We start from the raw sequence: 20,764 nt of genomic DNA, 5'->3' as shown, positions 1-20,764 counted from the left end.
CAGTACTATGTACAAACACTTTTTTTTCAGCACGCACAAAACAGAAATCTATCAAATATTCACAAAACTGTTTGTTTGGTTGTTGATTTCAATTTCCAACAGCGTTTCTCAGAAATCACTTACTGAACCTTTAATGAACCACAATGAGTTGATGAGGGGGCATTCAACATTGTAGACCATTTTACCCAATGATAAAATGTCTTGTTTGCTGAGTCTCACTTGTTGTTTCTCCACAGGGAGGGACGGGCGGCTCTCATCACCTCCTTCTGTGTGTTCAAGTTCATGGCCCTGTACAGTATTATTCAGTGCCTCAGTGTCGCCCTTCTCTACTCCGTAAGTTCCCCTGTCATGATTTCAACCACAACAATTGACTGAACTGTAGTTAATATACATCTTTGACTGCATCCGAAATCGCATACCTCCTTACTATATAGTAGGCGGAAAACAGTATGTGACGAAAGAAGCATGTCCGAATTCAGAGTAATCATAAAAGAGTAGGCAAATTTACCCGGATGACCTACAACTTCTGGCGAGATTCTGAAGTGTACATATGATGGGCTCTTTACTATCCCATGAGGCCACGGGAGAGGATTTATGAATGGTTGCTGGTAGGTCGTGTGACAGTGACAACATGGCGTCCAGATTACATTCATACTACACACAATCACTCTATATAGAACATACTTTTTTAGAGGTCGTGAAGTACTTGTTCAAAATAAGTACCTACTCAAGAGAGTATGCTATTTCGGACGCAGCCTTTAACTTGGTTTTCTGTGCTTGAAGATAGATTGTGAGTAACCAAAGATCATTAGTTCTCGCTGAGATTGCTTATAAAACCCTGATCCATTAATAATGCATTTCAGATTCGCAGTAACCTGGGCGACTTCCAGTTTCTCTTCATCGACATAGCCATCATTCTTCTTATTGTCTTCACCAGTGAGTGTCATCTGTATTGTCTTTCTTGTTCAGCTCAAATTGATCTTAGCATTGCCTGTTGTTTTAGCCTGTTCTATCTTTTTAGTTTTTATGAATTATGCAGTAATATTACTTTACTTTGTGTGTTTGTTTACAAACTAGTCTTTGTAATACGGATTAGTGGATTCTGAACATCTGGTTTGAACCCTTTAACCTCCACAATGCATTTCTCATTGCATTTAACTCACCAAATGTGAAATAATAGAGAATACACAGACAATTTAATTAGAAAATAATATAGGACTGTTCTGTATAGTATCCATTGTGATTACATCGCATAAGATCAGGGAAATAAATAGAGTAATTAGCCAATTTGGATTTTATGTTGTCAGTAAGTATTTAGATTTAACTTTAAGAGTTTGAGCTTATGGAAATCGAGGTGCATTATTAATTAATTGTAAGCAGTGGTGGACGAAGTACACAAATCAAGTACTTGAGTAAAAGTACAGATACCCTAATAAAATAGTACTGTAATAAAAGTAGTTGAGTAAAACTACAAAAGTAGATTTTTAATGTACTCCAGAATTAAAAGTATACAGCTCTGATCGATGAACCATGTTTATTTTTTATTCTAGTCATTATCAGCAAGGGTTACACTTTAATTTACATTTTAAGGACTGAGTAATAATAATTAACTACATGTCATGTACTCACTATAGGGTTAGTTCCATATAATTAAGTACAATTTGTAGTAATTACTATAGTAGTTACTTGTAACGTGTAACAAAGACACTGTAAAATAAAGCGTTACCTCAGAAAGTTTAGTGCAGACATTTGATTTATTGTTCTGCAAATAAACCAACATTTTGTTCAAATGTTTTGCAATACTACTTATATTTACAACTGACAGTCATGACGTAAATATGATTTTCATCTACAATAATAAATATACAAATCTGGCATTAAGTAACTTACTTTTCATGGAATTCAAGCTATTACATTATCCCAGTTCCCAATTCGTTTTGTCCCGATTATTGAATCAGTGAGCTGTTTGACTCAAGATTGAATCAGTCCGATTCGTGAATGAATCTTTCAGTTAAATTTGTGAACGGGTTCATTGGAAAAAATCGCCACGTTCATGAATCGAGTGGCTATTTCTTCAAAATAAACAAGAAACGATATGTTATTATGAGATGTAGTGGAGCAAAAAGTATGATATTATGCTTTGGAATCAAGTGGTAGAAGTTTCCTTACAAAAAAATATTCTTGAAAAATTTACTTAAGTACAGTAACTAAGTAAAACTACTTAATTACTGTCCACCACTGATTGTAAGTACATTATTGATTCTTTTTGCTGTAATTTCTCTCTTTTTCGCTTTCCCCACCCACTCCTAGTGAGTTTGAACTCCGCATGGAAGGAGCTCGTCGCCCGAAGACCTCCCTCCGGTCTCGTCTCAGTTCCTCTCCTCTTCTCAGTTCTGACCCAGATTCTCATTTGCCTGGGTTTCCAGATCATGAGCTTTCTCTTGATCCAAAAATTAGACTGGTACTCCAAGCCAGAGTGAGTATGCTGCGCTGCCTCCAATGCAGAACAACCTTTTTCTTCTTTTTTCTAACCTTACAGTTGCATTAAAAACGATCTTATAATCTGACTGCAGCTCAAGGTCATTGTTTTTTGTTTTTTTGCTTTGTTCTGTAATTTACAGTATCTACAACTGCTCTGCTCCTCATCACATGGATAACTCCACTAACTCCGACGAGCCCAAAGAAGAAAAAATCATGAACGATGTGAATACCACACTCTTCTTCGTCTCCTCGTTTCAGTACCTCATTGTTGCCGTTGTTTTCTCCAAAGGAAAACCTTTTCGCCAGCCCAGCTACAAGAACTGTAAGGATGAACCTTTTTCAACTTAATGCATTCACAGTGCAGTGTAACAGACAAATCACAAGGCAGAAATGTTTTGAAATCATTGTTTTCATATTTATAATTGCATGTTTTTATATTCTTTTTCTCCCAATTTTATGCATATATTATTTTAAAGAAGTTTGAGTACATTTTGAACATTTCCAATTGACTTAAATGTCTAAAATAAAAAGAACAAAAAAATTAACAAGTGATATCATTGTAATATTGAATTTGAATTGATTTGACAGAGGAAAGGCAAATCTAGTTCTCAGTTACTGTTCGTTGACTGTGTTTCTGGTTGTCTGTTTTGTTTCTTTTAGGGCCGTTTGTTCTTTCTGCTTTAATTCTCACCATTTTCCTGTTTTTCATCATGTTTGTCCCAATCTCTGGAATCTATCAATTTTTGGAGGTATGGTTGTTTCTTAATTGATTCCTTTAGATAATGTCCTATTGTTTGAATAATTATTCAATTATTTCAATACCTTTCACAATTCAAAATCATTTTAATATATTTTAAAATGTGATTTATGAAAGCGTCATTCATTACTCCAGTCTTCAGTGTCACATGATACTTCAGATCTTTCTAATATGCTGATTAGCTGCTCAGGAAGCATTTCTTATTATTATCAATGTTGAAGACAGTTGTGCTGCTTCATATTTTTGTGAAAACCATGCATTTATTTGAAATGGAAATATTTTGCAACATTATAAATGTCTTTAATGTTACGTTGGATCAATTGAATGCACCTTTCCTGAATAGAAGTATTCATTTCTTTCAAAATAAATTGTTACTGATCTTCATGTTTTAAGAAGTTCTCTGTCTCCATTCTCCTCAGCTTGTGTGTGTTCCTTTGAGCTGGCGTGTGGCTATGGTGCTTATCGTGCTGGGCAACACCTTAGTGAGTGTGTTCATCGAGGTAAGTGGGAACATCAGACTCTTACATCTCCCACATTATTTGTTGTGGATATGAAAAGAAATTGCATTTCAATGTAATTCTATTGCTAGTTCATATACAGTATTTAGGGAAGATGGAGTTGACCCTTCAGCCAGGATCAATAACACACTGCTCTCGCTGTTAACCTAATTAAAACCCTCAATTGTACTTGATGGCATATACACTGCTACAGAAAAATACAAAAAAGGGTTGGGAATCAAGAGCTCAGATCTGGTTCCATTTTTATATAACTTGAACAAAAAAAATTAAAGTATTACATATACATGTACACACAAGGTCTTATGTATATAAATATACACTGCCCGGCCAAAAGAAACAAAAGTTGCTGTTTGGATTTAAATGGGCAAATGCTTAATAGTCTATGATTGGGTTATTATTGCAGTGATTATTATGTTTCTAGCTTGTTATATGTTTGGCAACAGTTCTTCTAACCCTAATTAATGGAGTGTGTCGCTTTTCATTTCTTGAACAACCATGTAGGAAGACACATCATAGCCATATTCCAGGATTACAATGTCAAGATTCATCAGTCTCACTGTACTGTATTTCCATCAAGAGTTACATCAATTTGTGGTCAAGATCTTGTATTGACAATGTAAGAGTCCAGCACTCTGTAAAGACTTTCAATGAATTTAAGGTCTGGACTCAGAAGTGCCAATTCATGTGTGAAAATGATTCTTCATGCTCCCTCCCAACCATTCTTTCACAATTTGAGCCTGATGAATCTTGGCATTGTCATCCTGGAATATGGCCATGATGTTTCTTCCTACATAGTTGTTTAAGAAATGAAAAGCTACACACTCCATCAATAAGAACTGTTTCCAAACATATAACATGCTAGAAACATACTGCAATAATAACCCAATCATAGACTCTTAAGCATTTGCCTCATTATAAGCATCATTATATGATAAATATGTTAACAGTATTAGGATCAGTAATTTGGTGCTTCCTGAAAAGCACTAAAAGAATCATTAATGAATTGGAGCGATTCCCATCCCTATACAAAAATAAATTTCATCTGCTCTGCTGAGGCTGATTCACAGGATAAGGAAACAGAAGTTATATTTTGAGCTATACAGCCAGCCAGGCCATGAATTGTACAGCGTGTCTGATTCCATCAGCAGCTCCTGCCTCTGAATGAAAGAAAAGGTCAAATTACTATTGTCAAACTTTGAGCAAACTCCTCACGCTTATTAAGAAATGCCAGCAATCATCGTAGTGGCATATAGCGGCTGTTTGCTTCGCCTCTAGATCCCGCCGTCTTCCTGGTGCGGACTACAGGTCACGCTCCTTCTCAGACATTCTCCCTCACCTGTCAATCATAGAATACTAGATTCCAGCAGCCAATCAGAGGGACCCGATCCTGTGATCTCGCTTGATGTTCATTGCCAATAAACTGATTATTTTTAGGGCAGAATAAAATAATTCTCTTGCATCCCTCTATTTCTCTTTAACTAACACACAATCCAAAAAAAAACCCACTGCCCTTTCAAAAAGAAATGTATTTAGTTTTGCTCTTGACAAGGAAACAGCAGAAACAATTGATGACCATAAATCTTTTGCTAGCCATGTGATCCGTAGCTCTCTTCATTCTTTCCGCCCCTACTGCGATATTCTTTAGACCGTCGTGCTTGACGTCATCTTATGGAAGCATGTGTTCAGCAGAGACAAGCAGGGAAGCTATGGCGTCTCCCCTGCAGGCCCGACACCACAGGTTGGGAAAAATCTGACACTTCTGTTCACCGTTGCCTTTTCACTTCCTGGTGTCCACTCCGCCCTATTTCCCACTCTCACTCTTTTCCCCCTCTCCTTTCTCCCTCACTCTCTCTTTCCCTCTCACTCAACACCCTCTCTTTCCCTCTCACCCAACACCCTGTTTTAACGTTTGGCCTTGCATGCGGCAACATGATTTTTTCTGAACGCTCTCTAGTGCCCCCTGTGGGAACTCTTGTTTTGTCATGCTCCGGGGGCTTACGATTATCCCTCCTCCCCCTCCCCCCATTTTCCTCTAATGCTCCTTCTGTAGTGGCAATTACTGCATACATGTGTAAGCTATGCGTCTTTTTAAACCGTGTTTGGAATGACGGTGCAGGTATGTGCCAAACAGAGCAATATTTAACGTCTAACATAATGAATTGCAAAACTTGCACTAAAGTTCTGATATATTGTGTTTTGTGTGTTTATAAAGCATCTGGTTTGGTTAAAGGAATATTCTGGGTTGTTTGCAACTTAATGTCTGTGGAAAGCATTTTTGAAGTTTTCTACTTCTGGTTTTGCTTAACTAATTTATAGTTTGCAGTGCCTTGTTAACTAGTCCTTGATGAAAAAACAACAACCAGGTTTACTTTTTTAGACTACACTACTGTTCAAAAGTTTGGAGTGAGTAAGATATTTTTTAGTTATTAAAGAAATTAATACTTTTCAGCAAGGATGCTTTAGTTTAAATTGCTTTAAATGTTACAAAAATATATTTAAAGGGGGTGGTTGATTATGATTTCACTTTTCTAACTTTAGTTAGTGTGTAATGTTGCTGTTTGAGCGTAAACAACATCTGCAAAGTTACAACGCTCAAAGTTCAAAGCAAAGGGAGATATTTGCTTTTAAAGAAATTGCTTTTTAAGGACTACAATAAATGGCTGGTACGGACTACACAAGCTTCCTCCCGGGTTAGTGACATCACAAACCCTAAAATTTACATAAACGCCCCCGGGAACGCGATTTATAGATTATCAAGACAGAATATGCTAATCAATGACTAGAAGATAGCTACACATAAGCTACATAAATTCATCAACTAACCATTCAGAAATGTGCTGTTGCTTCTACATGTTGTCACTTCTCCTTGAGTCTCTCCATCTTTGTCTGACTCCAGTTTGAACATAAAAGGCTAAACGTTTTTGAAATTTTCAGTGCATGTCTGTGTGAGGTAAAAGCACACAAGTTGTTGAAGCTCCGCCCTCTGTGCCGGGAGCAGCAGCTCATTTGCATTTAAAGGAACAGACACAAAAAGTGCGTTTTTGCTCACCCTCAAAAATTGACAATTTTAACATGCTATATGCAAATATCTCTAGGGTATTTTGAGCTAAAACTTCACATACACACTCTGGGGACATCAAAGACTTATTTTACATCTTGTGGAAAGGGCATTATACCACCCCTTTAAAAAAAAAAAACTGTTCTTTTGAACATTCTATTCATCAAAGAATCCTGAAAAAAAAAAAATACTTCCACTAAAATATTAAGCAGAACAGCCGTTTTCAACATAATAATAATAATAATAATAATGTTTTCTTGAGCAGCAAATCAGCATATTAGAATGAAGGATCATGTGACATTAAAAACTGTAGTAATGGAATAATTCAGCCTCGTCACAGCAGGAATACATTACATTTTAAAATATATTATAACAGAAAACTGTAATATTATTTCACAACATTGCTGTTTTTACTGTGTTTTTTTTCTTTTAAATGCAGTCTTGGTGAGCATAAAAGACTTACAATCCCAGACTTTAGAACAGTAGTGTAGTTAAGTTGCCATAGTTAGTGTTTGGCAGAGTATTCGAGGCATGAGCTGTAAAGGCACAGCGCTATTCTAGATGCGGGGGGTGGAGAGCAGCAGCTCATTTGCACTCAAAGATACATGCATCAAAACAGCAGGTTTTTGCTTCCAATCGAAAATTGGTATTTACAACATGTTGTAATAAATGATCTGTGAGGTATTTTGAGCTGAAACTTCAGACTCATTCTGGGGACACCTGAGACTTACATTACATCTTGTAAAAAGGGGCATAATGGGTCCTGTTTAAAGTGTAAATAACTCCGAATATTCCTTTAAATGAATGCTCTGGGTTCAGAACGAGTCTGTGGCCTGCTGTCGATGATCACAGACAAATACTTTATACGTGCATCATCCTTTTAAATTGGGAATATTATTGTTGGTGGATGAACTTCAAGTTACCAATTTGTTTGGTGTATTCATGCAGACATGGAGTTATTTTAGTATTATATTTAGTATTTTAGTATTACATACTTTTTACTCATAATTATTTCTATTTAAGTCATTTTAGTTGTTTAATTTAAGTTTTAAACTTAAACTTTTTTTTATTAGTTTTTCCTAATTTTTTTTTTTTTTTTGAAAAGTTTTTTTTTAATATATATATAGAATTTAACTTAACTTAATTTAACTTTTTTATTAAGAATAATAACACTGATACTGAGAAATGAACCAGGTTGACTCTTTTTTTTTTTTGCTTGTCAATAAGTTATAATATATAATAATAGATTGCAAATAACCTGGAATATTCTTTTAAAGGAATGTCCCGGGTTTAAAAGGAGCTCTATTGACATTATCTGTGGCCTGCCTTCGATTTAAAAAAACAATAATAATTTTGAGCCCTTAGCCTGTTAAAACAAGCAAATATTGTCTACAGTAAGTCCATGAAGCAACCCTTCAAAAGGGTTATGAAGATGACATGTTTTTGTTAAAGCACTTATTTTAATGCTTCTACACCAACAGATGGATGAACTGCACTTTATGCTTTACTAATATGATTCCTGTGAGTGGGTTTTTCTCTGTGCGCATATTGTATACAATTAGTGTGCTCAGAAATGTTATATATCTTTACACGCATTAGGTTAGTGAGTGGTTTTGTCTTACTACTTCCATTTTAACTCTATAATGAAGTAAGTCTTTTAAAACTGAACCTTTATCACAATGCAGTGTCCTCCCCCATATACTTACTATTTGTATTTTGCATTGAAAGCACATTACGTTGATGACAAATCAAAGTTATTTTCTGTGGTAACTGACAGCATGCCATGGATTTGAACCCGGAACATTCTTTTTAATACCATTTGAGCTTAGCTAAAGCAAAAATGTATATTTCATTGGAATTTTTATATCAATTTGGATAAGAATACAAATTCATTACCCTTGCATGTGCTCAGAGGCATGACATACTCTACAGACAGACCAAAGGCTCTGACATTGTTTCTGCAGATGAATATGAATATCTCATTTCATTTTGTTGTAGTTTACAGCGATTCCATTACAGGTTTGAATTCTGTCTTTTGAAGAAAAGGATAAAAACTTCTTATCTTCACCTTCCCCTGTGTTCCTCTCTGGCCGGTGTGTGTGTGTGTGTTTGTGTGTCTATAGGAAGGAATAGAACTGTATGGACCTAAATGCCTCTCCTGGCTGTGCTGCCGACAGAGAAAAGTGCCCAAGGCTCGGTACATGCACCTGGCCCAAGAGCTGAGCGTGGATCCCGACTGGCCTCCCAAACCTAAGAGCACTACTGAAGCCAAACCCGGCCCTCATCCGGACGACTGCTCCTACCAGATCGAGGCTGTTTCCTAGCATTTCCACCCGCTCACACTCCGTATCGCGCATCCAAACCACCGGGGAGATCCCTAAACACTGTCAAATTTAACGATTTTGTTCGAACCGATACGAAAAAAGACACCAAAAACAAAACCCTGCAACGGAGAGTTTTTAATAACACTTCGAAGATATTTCGAGGTTCTGTTCTCCCATTTGATTTTTTTGTTTGTTTGTTTGTTTGTTTCTGCTGCACAATATGTTTTTTTTAAATGGGCGGGGTTCACGGGCTGGGAACTGTGTAAGCCCCGCCCACTCAGGCGTGCGGTTTGTCAGCACGTCACCGATATCCCCTTAAGACATCATGTAGACCGCAAAGTCATTGAACTCATTACCAAATGTGGCTCTTTAGATCACCGTCAGACACACCATGGTCCTGGTGGCTCTCCTACAGATATCAAGGAGGCTCTTCACTGGATTTCAAGCATCGTCCTGTTACTGTAGTCTGTAGTGCATCATCTCTACAGGCTCTGCGGCAGGGGCTGCATGCTAACGCTTTGGAAACCGTCGCTGCATGCGGAACAAACCAAACTCTAGTGGCTCACAGAATCCAAGATCCAGCTTCGTTTTCAGCCAGCTCGTTTAAAAAAATATATATATCGACGTAGATATATAATTATACTTGATCTTTACTTTTCATATCTCTTCCCATGGAAGAATCGAGGTGGGATTCACTTGTGGAAGGCCAAATTTGTAAAAGTTTGCGTTTTGTTCACTTTTCCTGGCGCAGCATTTGCGATCGGTTTTGATTTGATCCATCCTGAAACCGAAGTCAAGTCCTGATTTAACTAAAAAGCCGGCATCACAGTTTTTGCAACGAAACGTTTCTGGGAATTGCATTGGGGATCAACAGGAAACAGGCAAGGGGCTTACATCGAGAAATATAGGGCACATTAGGAAAAAGTACAAATGATAGTTTTAAACTGGATTCCTTTAAGTTTGTGTATCTGACAATTGTATGTTGAAATTTTGCAATCCAAATCAAAGCAGGTTGCTGATAAAATCATTCTCAATTGGCCAGTTAACAGTATTACTTGTGCATGACTTATTAACGGTTTTGCTGCTAATCTAGGAAACAAAACAACATTTTTCATCCTAAACGATCATTAGAAGGTTCGAAATCTGTTGCAGATGATCCCTCCCCCTCTTCCAGATGTGATGTATTTGCATAATTTATACAATGCAGTTTAACTATTCTCAACTTGCAGATTTGCATCTTTTGGTATTATTTGTTTTTTTTCATATAATAATTTTACATGTGGCGTTCCTGAAAAGAACCACTAAGCAATATCAGGTGATCACCGTTGTTTTTTCATTACACTGACAGTTTGTATTGTTGCTCATCTGAAAATCCAAACCATTTATAGTGTATTTTGAAGAGTATTGGTCAGTCATTTCACTGAGGTAAGTTTCATGCCTTTTTATGTTTTTTTATTTTTATTTTATTTTTTTATCCCCGGCAACTTTTCATGTTATCAAAAAAGTCTCAAATGGGAAATGATTAATAGTAATATGTACTATTAAAAATGGAAAATATCAATTGCTTGTCTTTTGGACAGCACTTAATTTAATAATGAATTACCATGTGTGGTAACAGAATTTGTAAACATATTAAAGATACATGTTCTACATGAACCTTGGAATGAAATGTTATACGAAGGAACAAGAAGTTCGAACAGTAATCCAACAATCTAATCACGGATTTTCCTACACATTTGATTTTATTTATTGTTTGGTTTTCAAGTTCATGTTGATTTGTTTTGCTGTATATGGGGCATTTTTAATTCCGTTTAATCTGAAAAAGGGCTGAATCTGTCTGTCTTGTTATTGCTCCGTTTCTGTAATACTTCGGTACTGTTTGATGTTTGAAATGGTATTGATCATCTGCCATATTTGCAATGTGTTCTTTTCAACCGTATGTCCAATGTCGTATCTGTATGTTTGTTAATATCATAAACGCGTGTTTGCTGGGCATTCCTTGAGCGAGGCAACAACAAATCACCTTGCTGTTATTGACCTGGGTGACACGATCAATTATATGATGTGTAAGTTTTAAAAACATCTCAAAGCATCTACTCGCACCATCTACTGAGCCCGGATAGTTAAACAGACATGCCTATTATTATTATTATTATTATTATTATAGTTTTTTTTTTTTTTTTACATGTATGTCCTTAACAAATGTGAATGCAATGCTTTTGGGATTGGGGAATGTTAAATTATTTTCTTTTTTTTTAATTATTGGTATTGTTAATTCTGAAGTTTTTTTTATTTAAATTGTTTAGTTTGTCTTGATCTGAACTGTGTGGTGTGGCAATCATTTTCTCTTCCTCTAGGAGGCAGTAGGTTGCTGCTAGGACTTGGAGAACATCATCACAATAACAAACCTGCACCTTATGCACATTTTTGTCGGTTTTGTTCACTTTTACACCTGCAGATGAACACTGAAAGGGATAGTTCTTCCAAAAATGAAAATTCTGTCATGTACTATTTTATCTTATATGTTTCTATGTTCTGTTGAACACAAAAGAGGATGTTTTGAAGAATGTGGGTATAACCAAACAGTTGCTGGTCCCCATTGACTTCCATAGTATGGGCGGGAAAAATTCAATTGAAGTTAATGGGGACCAGCAACTTGGTTGAGTAAATTATGACAGAACTTTTATTTTTAACTATCCCTTAAGTTCCATAGCAATCATATATGTGCTGAAAAAAAAAGTGTTTTTCAAAACTGGGGCCATGTTCACGTGATCTTTGTCATATCTGCAGTTCTCTAGGATACAAACGCACAGGAAAAAAAAAAGTGTTTGATTACTGGAGGTCATTAAATACAGTTACTCTTTGCTTTTGCATAATTAATTTTGTACCGTATGTCATATTCATTTTTGTGTGAGAACGAAGGTGTTATCAAACATGAGCAAAAGTTCAGCCACTGGTTCTGTTAAGGCTGGAGTGGTTAATTTCCTCAGGGAAATGTGTGTATTTGTAATGATTAATGCTGAATAAATACATATGGAAAAAGTCACGTGGGTCAGTGTTCTTGGTGACGTTCAGTAGATATTCTCCCGCCACGTTTTATATTTTAAGATGTCATTTTTATTTTTATTTGATTTGATTTAATAAATAGTGTGAGTTTGTCTTTGCTATTTTTCCTCCCCCACTTGCTGCTCTGTAAATAAATGGCACAAAGAGAAAATTCATATCGTTCATTGCTATCAGCATGTTGGCTGTAAAATGGGGTGTGGGAAGCTTTCAGATTTCAGATGTTTAGCTGGCTTATTTTCTATTTGAATATATAATTAAATGTAGTTTATTCTAGTGACACAAAGTTGAATCATTACTCTAGTCTTAGGTGTCACATGATCCTTCAGAAATCATTTTAATATGCTGATTTGCGATTTCTTGCTGAAAATAGTTTTGCTGCTTACGTTTTTTCAGGATTCTTTGATGAATGGTAGGTTCAAATATATATATATATATATATATATATATATATTTTTTTTTTTATGTAAATATTTGATCAATTGAATGTGTCCTTGCTAAATAAAAGTAGCAATTTCTGAAAATCATACACCAAACATTTGAAACGATAGTGCAAGTAAAAAGTAAAAAATATAGGCTAGGCTACTAGTTACTAAAAGCGAAATCTAATAGAGCCTATGGAAAGTGACATTGACGATCATCTAGTCTGCCTCATTAAGGTTCTATGTCTGCTATTTTAATTAATTTCTTCTTTTTTTTTTTTTTTTTTAGCTTTTAGCTGGTGAAAATACCTGTAGACAATAGAATAGGGAGCTGCTTGGAAACCACAGAGAAAAGGACACCATTTTCAATTAGCGTGATCAAACCTTTAATAATGTCACCCACACCAGGGTTTTCCACTGTTTTCGACCAAACTTCCATAATTCCATCATTTTAGGCACATAACTGCTTGTGTTTCTTGGATCATGTGGTGTTTTGTGTTTGCACAGAATATTGTAGGCTACATTAACCGAACTTCAGCCCCATTAAAATTACGACACCATTTGCCCTGAAGCTATCTGAGAAATCGATTTGTTTAATTTTTAAGGTCAGGCCTGGTCGGGCTCCAAGTGATGTTATGTCACTGTTTGGGGATGCATGGTTCCACAAGAACATATGCGAAAGCAAAAATCAGCTCTTATATAAAGTTGTTACAATCCCTGAAGCATTCTCTCGATGAAATTTATTGATTGTGGATTATAAATAAACACGCCAAAAAGGACACCCGAACACAAAAGCCAAATGCGCTGGTCATTACATTTGACCATTTAATACAGTTTTGAAAATGAGGGCTGCATTTATGCATTTGTCACATTGCTTGTGACTTGTTGGCTTGTCTGGTTTTCAAAATGTATTTGCTTTTTGCGTTTAGATTATTTTTCTCTACGTCAGTTTCTACAGTTAAACACACATGACCTTGTCGAGACATGCCCCCTGACCATCGTGAGATGCCATTGGCTGTTACTGTTAAATTTTAAGAGAGTATATGGACATATGGACTTTTAAATATTTACCTGTCCATACACGTATGGTAGCCTACCATTAGTGTAGAAGCTAAAAGAAAAATATTCAAAATGCAAGGACACTTTGACCATGAGACAAACAAGCACATTATCAAATTGCAGAACATTTACATAATCCTCATTTTGACTCTGGACAACAAATTAAATGGTCAACAAGCACATAGGCTTATGGCAGCTTTGCCTTTTTTCTTTTTCTTTTCTTTTCTTTTTTTATGCATAATCAAACCCTTCAAGTCTAATCTTACATGGGAGGTTTTTGGGGATCATAACAAGATTGGCAGATCATAATCAAGGACCGGGACTATCCATTTCTTTTAAATAGAAAAATATATATAAACGTAGGCTATTTATTTAAATAAAAAAAGCATTGTCACATCATTCAATTTATTAATTATAGAAGTCTACATTTTAGTATCATTGAGATACTATTATAGTTTTTATTCATATTTTGAATTAGTTTTTATAATTTTATAACTTTTTATAATTTATCATGGTAAAGATTTAGTAATTTTTGTTTTTTTAGTTTTGTCATTTTTATTATAGGTTTTTTGAAATGTCTATATAGTAAATGTATTGTTTTAAGTGTTAACGATGTTGTTGTTTTAACATCGTTAAACTAAATAAAATAAAATAAGTAAAAGTTTTTTATATTTTGTTTTATTTTATTTCAGTTTATGTTTATTTTTAATTAACTAGTAATAACCCTGGTCAAAAAAAAAAAGAGAAAAAAGTCCAAAACAATCACATTGTAAACTGTAGACACAAACACACACTCACATGCTTACCTTGCATCCTGCTTGGATAGGCAGGGTTTGACAATCCAGCATTTGATTGGACACTTCAAACCTTTAAATGCTTCACTTTGCAATGAAACACACAGAACCTTGAGATAACCTTGTGATAACGTTGATAAGATCAATTCCTGTTGGACATTTTGAGGAAAACCATGAGTGGATGTCCGTTTTTTGAAAGAAAGCATCAGTGGGTTTTATATTGTTTTAGAATTTGTTTTTTAACTAATCTTTTTTTATTTTATATCAAAATCAAATGAAATACAATGTTATCACCATAAAATGCAATCTCAAAATTTTTAATCTCAAAATTAGATTGTTTACCAGTAAAGCAGAGGAAGAGGATGAATCCCAAAAGGGAACCAACAAAGCCACTAAAGGAGGAATCGTCTATGGAGAATACCTACAGGTAATTAACTTAAAGTCATCAACCTTTATCGATATTTGTACTGATCCAAATATGAATTATTAATACCTAACATTTCAGTCTATTTTGCGGAAAAGCTGATGTGCATTAAGGTGTAATAACGTCAGTCTGTTTGCTGTTAGCTTGACAAGGTGCTGGACGCTCAAGTTTTGCAGAGTGAACTGAAAGGCAACAAAATCCATGATGAGCATCTCTTCATCATTACTCACCAAGGTAATCTATTTATATGTATTCATAACGTATGAAAAACCTGCTCTGTTAGCTCTCACGTAGCATTAAAAGGTTCCATTTTTACAGATCCTGACTGTATTATCCTGCTTTCTCCTTTAGCTTACGAGTTGTGGTTTAAGCAGATATTGTGGGAGCTCGATTCAGTTCGGGACCTATTCATTAAAAACCATGTGAGTTAAACTAACAAAGTGAATATTGAGTAAAATGAGTGTAACTTTAAAAAGAAGAGTTGACTTTACCTCAAGCATTATGACTTTATTTAGATGCATTTTTTGTGCTAAAATGAAAAATTATGAAATGTGGACGTCGCCCACAGGTTCGGGATGAGAGAAACATGCTGAAGGTGGTGAGCCGGATCCACAGGGTCACCATGATCTTCAAACTGCTGGTGGAACAGTTTGCCGTCCTGGAGACCATGACTGCCCTGGACTTCTTTGACTTTAGGTAACAGCCTCAGTCAATATAACTCATAAAAGCAGGGGCCGGTTTCACAAAGATAGACTTTGACTATGGCTTAGATATAGTAGTCAGACTTCAGATAGACATCTAAATCAGACCGTTGCACAAAGCACTTAAGACTCTGACTATCTTAAGTAGGACTACACTGCAATGCATTCTGGGTAAAATAAGACACTTTTCAAAACAAAAAACATGGCGGATCGAGTAAGCGCATTCAGCCGCTCAGTGCAGTTTACCCCAGCGGAAAATATGTGTTTGTTGGAGGAGTATAACAGTTACAAGGACATTTTACTTGGGAAATTTAGCGGAGAATGTAGTAACAAGACGAAATGTTTAGATTATGAGCCATTTTCGCTGTTTGTGTAACTGATTGTTACTGCTGGTTGCCAAGGTAACATGGAGTCTTAGACATAAGTTAGCCTGGGGGTAAGGTGTCTAATTTGTTTGGTCTAAATTAAGTCAGTCTTTATTTTTGTGAAACAGTCTAACTTGCATTAGACTAGTCTATGAGCAAATTTTAGACTTGTCTAACACTATAGACCGGTCTAAAATAGCTTTGTGAAACCGGCCCCAGGTTCTCTCAGCTCAAACAACCATAAACAACTGGCCTCAATTGTACAAAGAATTTGTGTAAGAAGTTGTGCAATTAAAAATCTTCCTGATATATCCACCCTAGAACATATATTTCCACGAGTGAGCTTGCTGCAGGTAATTTGTGAATGAATAAGACTTTGTTGTGTACGTGTTGTAGGGAGTATCTGTCCCCAGCCTCGGGGTTCCAGAGTCTTCAGTTCCGTCTTCTGGAGGGTAAGATTGGTGTGGCGGATCATTTAAGAGTCCCCTACAACCGTCGACACTACAGAGATAACTTCCACGAACATGAGAGTGAGACACTGCTGAGTTCGGAGCAGGAACCCTCTCTCCTTCAGCTGGTGGAGGTAAAACCTCTCATCTTCAGGTTCAAAAGAAATAGAAATTTTGCCACTATTGTTTTTCCTTAATTAGAATGCTATTTCAAAGTTATATGCTATTATGTGTTCTGTAGCAATGGCTGGAGAGGACTCCTGGACTTGAAAGTGATGGGTTTAATTTCTGGGGGGAACTCCAAGCCAACATCGAAGAGGGTCTCAAGATGGAGAAGCAGAAACTGGAAGTTCGTTCTGCTCTCATTTCTAATCACAATCATTTTTTTCCCAGTCATGTTACTGAGCTTAAGGTTAACATTGCTTTCACTGATAGAAACTGGAAGATTCTGAGGTAAAGCAGGAGCTTCTAGAGGATCGAAACAAACAGTCTGAGGTCTTCACTGCCCTATTTGACCCAAAACGCCATGAGCATCTTTTAAGCAAAGGTGAGGACCGGCCCACAATGCTTTGCCATTAACCGCTAAGGTAGTATAGACTAATAAGTAGGGTTATTAACTAAAACCTTTTACAGACTGTGATGATACGTTTCCACAGTTATCAACAAGTCTAGTAAAGTTTTTCATAGTTTTTAAAAAACAAAACGTAAGGTAGCAAATTAGCTCAATATGAATAAAAAACTTGTTATAATTAATTATAAATATTTGGATCAGTTCATTAAATTAACTTGATGTAGCTGAATTAATATTACAATTCAATTAATCTGTTTGTCCAGCGAGCACTCAGTATTGTACGTCTATCAATTCTCAGAAAGGATATTTTTTTGTGTACAATCAAAACCCACATGAATATGCACAAAGGTTTTATTTGACTAAATCACGAACACATAACTGATCTAAACAAACACATACACACAATCACGCAAATATGGGTAAAATGTTAAAGGAACACGCCGACTTTTTGGGACTTTAGCTTATTCACCGTATCCCCCAGAGTTAGATAAGTCCATACACACCCTTCTCATCTCCGTGCGTGCCGTAACTCTGTCTGACGCACCCACGGCTAGCCTAGCTTAGCACAAAGACTGGAGGTAAATGGCTCCAGCTAGCGTACTGCTCCCAATAAGTGACAAAATAACGCCAACATTTTCCTATTTACATGTTGTGATTTGTATAGTCACGGCGTGTACAAATAACAAGGTCACATGAGACACAGCCATCTTCTAACCGTATACATACTGGGAACTATATTCTCAGAAGGCGAAGCACTGCTACTTGGGCGGAGTTTAATCTTTCAGAGGGAAAGTTTACGACCCTTTGTATTTGAGCATGCTGTTTTGCATATGTAACTGGATTGAGTATTGATGAGAAACTATTAAAGATTCTTGTTGCATAGGTATCAACTTATAACATAAATAATCATTCAGATAATTCAAATAGAAATTCATGTCCACATGGTATGGGTGAGGTTACATTAACTAGTGGTTCTATCGTAAAGCATGCATAAAACAGTATACAATACAAAAGACATTATACAAGACTGTAATAATCATGCACACGTCCTGGAGATATGCATGTGTCTTTCCTATGGCCTGTGCCTTCTTCATTTTTTTTACGTCATAAACCAGTCTTGCCAAGGGCCTGTTGTCTCCTTTTAGGGGGTTTAGGTGTTTGCTGGATTATTCAGTAAATATAATGAATAATTATGTGTCTGTTTGGTCCATCCGCTTCAGTAATAGGCCTACACATTTATAACGCTTTACTTTGTCATATTACCTTGGCATTTAATGACAAAAAATTAATTAACACTGCTGCGATTTGAATATTTTTCCAAAAGGTGAACGTCGACTTTCTTACAAGGCCCTTCAAGGAGCTCTAATGATCTATTTCTATAGGTATGCATTTCATGTAATATCCACTAAATTCATGTAAATATTATTTTCATATTTTATTCATTATACAATGGAGACAGACCTTAATTTTTCCCCTTCCAGGGAAGAGCCTCGCTTCCAGGTTCCCTTCCAGCTCCTGACTTCGCTGATGGAGATCGATACGCTTATGACCAAGTGGAGATGTAAGCCTTTGATTCTGAGCTCTCATTCAGAAATCCACAGCCATGTCCCACATTTAACATAAAACTTTTTCTCTAGATAACCATGTCTGTATGGTGCACAGAATGATTGGTAGTAAGGCAGGTACAGGTGGATCTTCAGGATACCATTACCTGCGCTCGACTGTCAGGTGTGTCTCATTTTTCTTTTTCTGTGCCAGTCTGAAACACTTCCTGTGGTGGTTTGGTCATCATCTTACTCATGGTGGCATGATTACAGCTCATTTACACAGTGGTTCTTATGGGGTGCATCTCAATCAAATGTCTAAACAGCATAAAAAAATAATGTTGTTATTTAATACCAGCGGTAACATACTACGTTGATGTTGTAAGCCTACTGATTGTGATTTGGTGACCCAAAATGTTTGAGAACCGCTCCATGGAAGCTTGTTTCTGCCACAGAATAAAAAATAAAAAAGGTAATTGCAACTTTTTATCTCGCAATTCAGATTTTTTTCCTCTTGCAAATGCGTTTATATCACGCAATACTGTGAAAAAAAAGTCAGAATTGTGTGATATAAAGTCGCAATTGCATGTTGTGAACTCGTAATTCTGAGAAAAAAAAGTCAGTGTTTTTTTCCCCTCCTAACTGGAATTTATAACTCGTGATTGTGAGTTTAGATCTCAAAATTCTGAGAAAAGATGTCAATTGCGAGAAAAAAAGAAGATAAAAAAGAGATTACATCTCACAATTGTGGGGAAAAAAGGTCGCGATTATATATTTTTACATGTGTTTGAAGATGATAAAAGGCTTTTATTGGCATTTTAATGCATTTATGGGAGTTTCACACAGTGATAAACAGTGACACTTTAACCTCAGAAAAGTTTGCCATAAATCAATGACGCCTCGTTCTCTCATCTTTCAGTGACCGTTACAAAGTGTTTGTGGATTTGTTCAACCTGGCTTCATTCCTGGTACCTCGTGCCTGGGTGCCCAAACTGAACCCAAACATCCATAAGTTCCCCTACATGGCCGAGTGTTACGACAGCTCCTACAATTCATGCAGCGGTGAGGATTCAGATTAGAAAGATCAGACTTGTTTGTCCAGGCTGATGAAATGAAATAATGTCCAAGAACTCGGGAATAATGCCAAGCGCTCTGCATTGATCAACTAAAGTCTGTGCTTTTTGCTCCATTTACGTAATTTACTAGATATCGAAAAACTAGAAACTTCTCTCCATATGTTATAGGCTAGATAAAGGAAGTTTAATGATGAAGTAATTGTGTATATACAAACAAATCAACACTGTAAAAACACTGTTTGACCTCTCCAAGTCAAAATTTTCTAGTGACTGGTCAAATCTAAATTTTTCAATTAGTCTGACGTATTATTTCTCATTGAGCCAATGTTAACAGACTATTGCAACAAGAATTGCACTTGGGCCAATTAAAAAATTTAGATGTGACCAGTCACTAGAAAATTTTGACTTGGAGAGGTTAGAATTTTTTTACAGTGAAGGAATCTTGTACATACTATTTATATTTGAAACATGTATGTAAAAAATGTCTTTTGTACCAATAAAAGGATATTTTTGAATGCGGCTCATTGATTACACACACACGCACACACACACACAATATTACAATATTATATAAAATGTAATTTGGACTGTAGTTGAGATGCAAATTTTATGCTGAAGGTTTAAGTGAAGATGTGCACCACATCAATAAACATATATTTTCATCACTACTTGTAAAATAAACAGAATTTTTTCCAGAATTTTCTCCAACCCAGTTCACCAGCTTCTGATGGTAAATATTTGTGACCGCTGTCACATTGATCTAATGTTTTGAATTGGGGGCCATCTTGACTGAATAAACAAATGAACTGCTCCAAATCAATGGAAATGGACAAAGATTACTTTTTTCATCGGTTAAAAAAAAGAATGATGCCAGTGTGCTAATTTAATGTTTTGAGTTTGTTTTCATTCATGTTTGTATTTCTGTATCAGTTTTCCAACTGTTTATTTAGTTTTTTGCTTCTAGTCTGTTCATTATTAGTTCTGTTTTGTCACCATAGTGCGATAGAAATTCCTCTACGCACCTGACTCGAGTTAAACCAGCTGTCCCCGACACCTGCAATATTATCCTCGGGTGACTCCCACTCTGTCCGCGTTGATTGACGCCTAGTGCAGCTACTCTGACCGCATAAAATTATAAGAATTATAGATACTCTGAGC

The 20,764-nt window shown here is 36.0% G+C and overlaps 2 protein-coding genes across 4 annotated transcripts in view; both read left to right on the top strand.

Moving 5' to 3' along the window:
• Positions 1–9,264, top strand: part of atp13a3 (ATPase 13A3) — a 46,334-nt gene extending 37,070 nt beyond the window's left edge. The window contains exons 27-34 of one of the 2 annotated variants that reach the window (XM_084395228.1): positions 237–333; positions 864–936; positions 2,311–2,476; positions 2,622–2,803; positions 3,142–3,230; positions 3,658–3,738; positions 5,402–5,494; positions 8,938–9,264. In XM_084395228.1, coding sequence (XP_084251354.1) covers positions 237–333; positions 864–936; positions 2,311–2,476; positions 2,622–2,803; positions 3,142–3,230; positions 3,658–3,738; positions 5,402–5,494; positions 8,938–9,138 — 982 coding nt within the window. In that variant the 3' untranslated portion in view covers positions 9,139–9,264. The remainder of the gene's footprint in view (positions 1–236; positions 334–863; positions 937–2,310; positions 2,477–2,621; positions 2,804–3,141; positions 3,231–3,657; positions 3,739–5,401; positions 5,495–8,937) is intronic. The other variant, XM_084395229.1, reaches the window with a different exon arrangement.
• A 5,298-nt stretch (positions 9,265–14,562) lies between these two features.
• tdo2b (tryptophan 2,3-dioxygenase b) lies at positions 14,563–20,121 on the top strand. Of its 2 annotated transcripts, none has more exons than XM_084394893.1 (13): positions 14,563–14,684; positions 14,810–14,903; positions 15,044–15,134; positions 15,252–15,322; positions 15,469–15,596; positions 16,363–16,549; positions 16,657–16,764; positions 16,851–16,962; positions 18,311–18,368; positions 18,468–18,547; positions 18,624–18,714; positions 19,450–19,832; positions 20,044–20,121. In XM_084394893.1, the coding sequence occupies exons 1-12, from the start codon at positions 14,650–14,652 to the stop codon at positions 19,607–19,609; spliced, it is 1,215 nt and encodes a 404-aa protein (XP_084251019.1). In that variant the 5' UTR covers positions 14,563–14,649; the 3' UTR covers positions 19,610–19,832; positions 20,044–20,121. The 2 variants fall into 2 exon arrangements, with proteins under 2 accessions (XP_084251019.1, XP_084251020.1); XM_084394894.1 differs by having other exon boundaries at positions 20,002–20,121.
• Positions 20,122–20,764: the final 643 nt, after the last annotated feature.

This window comes from Rutilus rutilus, assembly GCF_951802725.1.
Source record: "Rutilus rutilus genome assembly, chromosome: 22".
Taxonomy (NCBI): domain Eukaryota; kingdom Metazoa; phylum Chordata; class Actinopteri; order Cypriniformes; family Leuciscidae; genus Rutilus; species Rutilus rutilus.
This window is presented reverse-complemented; position numbering and strand designations above follow the sequence as displayed.

Bases quoted from the DNA above. Each gene is read 5' to 3' on its own strand.
- tdo2b (XM_084394893.1), top strand. From the start codon at position 14,650: ATGAGTGGATGTCCGTTTTTTGAAAGAAAGCATCA. The intron at 15,323-15,468 runs GTGAGTTAAACT...CGTCGCCCACAG, and splicing joins ACCTATTCATTAAAAACCAT to GTTCGGGATGAGAGAAACAT. The intron at 16,963-18,310 runs GTGAGGACCGGC...TTTTTCCAAAAG, and splicing joins TGAGCATCTTTTAAGCAAAG to GTGAACGTCGACTTTCTTAC.